The following is a 3,775-nucleotide window of genomic DNA, read 5'->3' as shown; positions in this document are numbered from 1 at the left end:
GGGGGTGTGGGATGGTTTCTTGCTGAATTTTGCTAATAGTTTACAACGTTATTCAAAACTTTTCGTCAGCACAAGCATGAATTTCTTGTACGCGGCATGTCTCGATCTTCAAGGCCTCTTAAGAATGCTCTGATTGCCAGGCGCTCTGAAGCATATGTCATGAAAGAAGCCAAGACTATACCTCCTACAACCATCAATCCTAACCTGTAGAAGTCACCATGTTATATAACTAAATTCTTTGTAAGCATACCTACTCAACAATCATAGATTTATTCGGCTTGCCAATGAAAAAACTAAAGATCATAACCAGTGCTGCAGTACTACAGAAGTTCAACTAAGAACCTTTGTGCTTCTACCTGCTGTAAATACCGTAGGTATATACATGGGGCAATAAATGCACAAAAAGATATCAAATAATACTGAAATACCAATGTCTTAATAAAATCTAAAAATGGAGAACCAGAGATGTTTCTCTCCACCTTTAATTAAGGAATTAAAAGGTGGGCAAATGGAAGTAGGTAAACAGAGTAGCTGAGCTGACAGAAGTCATGTTAGTCCACACTCCTTTCCTAATTTGAAAGGCAACTTACTTTTGTCATTTCTTATCTTCGGGAAATAAAGTTTCAAGAATTAAAAAAGGAAAACACATCCATATTCTACAGAAAATAGACATACATATCCATGATTGACCCAAAAAGACGGCATTCTGATGCAATCTCCCTCTTCTTTAAATAATAAGTATTTCCTACTGTGGCAAAATGTGAAACTGCCAACCGATCCAACTCATCTCTTTTTTTTTTTTTTTTTTTTTGAAGGGGGGGTGGGGTGGTGGTAGCAAGGTTTACTCTATCCCACCATATCAGCTGATACATGCGATATTGGGGGGTATCAATACAATATGGTGAGATACATATCTCTTTTTAAAAATGGTTATTGTATCCCGATACGGTGCGATATCATCGATACGTATCTTAAAACCCCCATGTGGGTTTTTTCTCAGTTGGGATTTTTGGCAGGGGGTTTTTTTTTCCGTTTTTTTCTGTAGGTTCTGAATCAAGAATGAACCCACATGGTTTTTTTCCCCCCTCAATTTTTCCTACATTATTTCAATTTTTAAATTTTTTTTCTTTTTTGAAGATAACCAAAACTATTTTGACTAGATCAATATTGTGCCTATGTCTGGTTGGTGCACAGTATCATCATAGTCGCTCCTATTCCTGAAGACTCTGAGTTCCACCCCAACACTCTTCATGGCATTAGACAATTACATGTAAAAAACCTCATCTTTTACAAAAATTTCAATTGAATGCACTTATATTATTATAAGATGTTCTCCATTTTAGTGTTTATGCATGATACATGTTATATATTGCTTATTTATACTTTTTTTTGCTCCAAAAAAGTATTTCCATGCATATCTTGACCATTTATGTCTGTATCTTTAGCGTATCTTACTATCTTACATATCTCCGATACGATATGGTACGTCTGTCAAAATCACCCAACAAATACGATACACGATACCGCTACTTTAAAGTGGTCGTCATAGGTTTAGTGAGCCCAAAATGCAGTCCAACCAGATAATGTATGAAGCAGGTGAAATTTGTCCCACTAGGATATTTTGACGCAAAGAGAAATTATGAGGGCCCCATTGATTTGATGGTATAGGAGCTAAATATCACAAAGAACATGTGAATAGATTGAGCTATAATTTAAATTCATGCTAGGACATTCAAAAAATGAAGTGGCTAGTAAAAATTTGCATCTTTAGTAACTCACATATTTCAAATGAAAAAAATTCTTTTAACAGCATTACTGAAGAAGTCGGAAAATTTTGTTTGGAAAATTACCTCGCAAACAGTGCAGTTATCCCAAGAAGACATGGGAGCGAAGGAGCAGCTACAGCCAGTAATGCCATCCCTAAGCCATAATACCATGTTGCAACATCACAAGTGGACGCCTGCCGTTGATGACCTGCATCATAAATGAGTATCATTAGTACATTAAAGTATGTTCGCCACTAACTTTGTGGGAGTTTCAAACCAAAATAATTTAACAAACCTTTTCCATAATCATAGTCAGAAGACTCAGAGTGAGCGGGATAAGATCCTGCTTGAGCTGCCGTCATCTTTCCCCATCGATAAATCAAATGGAGATAACTTCCAAATAATATAAAGAAGATAATGAATGTCCACTCATACAGAAGCAGCAAACCAGTCCATGGCATCACTTGCCGAGGGACAACTGCGAGTGCAAGCGCAAGAGACACCACAGCAGAAATGAAGCAGATAAAAACAGAGGCTCCAACTAGATAAGGAGGTACCTTGGATTGTATTCCATTAGAGAACTGGTGAAAATCACAAACAGTGAGTTTTAACAACACACAGAGCTGAAATTTTCAAGTGTTACAAAAGTAGAAGGTAAACAGTACATCACTATATGCTCAATATAAAAACCAGCAAGAAAAAAAAAAAATGCAACGGATAAATTCCACACCAAAAAAGAAACTATCCAACATAGCATGATCATAACACATTTCTGAACCATTCTACGACATATAAACCTAAAAGGCAGAGAACTGAGCGAGTGTGCTTTGAGGTAACAGAAGGATTGATGAGAAACCAGTCAAAAATATTTTTTGGTCGAACCAGTCAATTTGAATTCTAAGCATGTTTTGTGAATGCATGAAACATCCCATGTATTAATTTCTTAAAAAAAGATAAGCTAAGGATTAGAACTGAGAAGGAAAAGTGACCTTTTGATTGGAATCAATGATTGATGATGAAGAAACACCAACAGTGGAATATGGAAGTCCACCCCCAGCTCTAAATCTGTAGTAAAGTTGTCTAAGTCGATCACAGAGTGAGCTTCTACATGGTACACCAAAGAAATCCTTCTGTGTCTGCATCAGAAAATGGAAAAAATTTTAGTGACTTCACGAGTCCAATCTTCGCTTGATGAGACTTTAAGAAAGAACTTCAGTCCTGAAGGAACTAACCTGAAGAAAAGACCGATAATAAAAGAAAAGCAGAAGAAATAGGGGAAGAAGAAAAATAAATTTGACTAGAATATTGTCCTTCGGATTACTGCCCCCTCCTGTTCCTGGAAGAGATTCCTCAAGCTGTACCCGAACATTCTGCAGCATCAGCAAAGTTGACCAGTTAGTTGCAGGAGCATTGGTTCCTCAGTTCAATTTCCTACACATGCCCCATCCATATGTCATGCAGATAAATTCCCCCCAAATCCATCATATGCCATAAATAAGCTAAGTCAGCACCACAGACCTTTACCAGCCCTCCAGAAGCACACATGATTTAAAGAAACTGTGAAGTGCATTTAAGATAAAAATGGAATTTGAAGCAGTTACCTGCCAAAGGTCAACAGGTTTTAAGAGCCATGCTGTCCACCAGTCCCATGGTTTAAGGGGTCCAAGTGTGTAGTGAACAACCCGGAGTTCTGTCTCATCATCTACCATCCACTGCATATGATACAAAGAAAAAGACTCGATATTATGAATAATGGGTAGCATGCTGCAATCAAATGCCAAGTCAGTGACACTGCTTATCCAGGGTGTTTTCAAATGACAAAGATTGAGTGAATCGTAGCCCATTCAAATGTAGTTTCTATCATCCAATATCAGTAGATGTCAGGGTTTATCAACAGCATCACCAAAAAATTCATTCAACTTTGCAGGTTCTATTTAAGTTGTTACAATCCCATATCAACCGTTTATTTATTTTATATATATATATATATATATATAGAATTTTTTTTT

At 36.9% G+C, this 3,775-nt stretch overlaps 1 protein-coding gene across 2 annotated transcripts in view; it reads right to left on the bottom strand.

Annotated features, from left to right (window-relative positions):
* Positions 1 to 6: 6 nt before the first annotated feature.
* The window catches only part of LOC122090718 (inositol phosphorylceramide glucuronosyltransferase 1-like), an 8,242-nt gene continuing 4,473 nt past the window's right edge, over positions 7 to 3,775 (bottom strand). For both annotated transcript variants that reach the window (XM_042660403.1, XM_042660402.1), the window contains exons 5-10: positions 3,368 to 3,478; positions 2,999 to 3,136; positions 2,756 to 2,902; positions 2,062 to 2,347; positions 1,851 to 1,974; positions 7 to 204 (exon numbers count right to left, since the gene is read on the bottom strand). In XM_042660403.1, coding sequence (XP_042516337.1) covers positions 66 to 204; positions 1,851 to 1,974; positions 2,062 to 2,347; positions 2,756 to 2,902; positions 2,999 to 3,136; positions 3,368 to 3,478 — 945 coding nt within the window. In that variant the 3' untranslated portion in view covers positions 7 to 65. The remainder of the gene's footprint in view (positions 205 to 1,850; positions 1,975 to 2,061; positions 2,348 to 2,755; positions 2,903 to 2,998; positions 3,137 to 3,367; positions 3,479 to 3,775) is intronic.

Source organism: Macadamia integrifolia, chromosome 10 (genome assembly GCF_013358625.1).
Source record: "Macadamia integrifolia cultivar HAES 741 chromosome 10, SCU_Mint_v3, whole genome shotgun sequence".
NCBI lineage: Eukaryota > Viridiplantae > Streptophyta > Magnoliopsida > Proteales > Proteaceae > Macadamia > Macadamia integrifolia.
The sequence above is the reverse complement of the archived record's forward strand: the minus strand, read 5'-3'. Positions and strand labels throughout refer to the sequence as shown.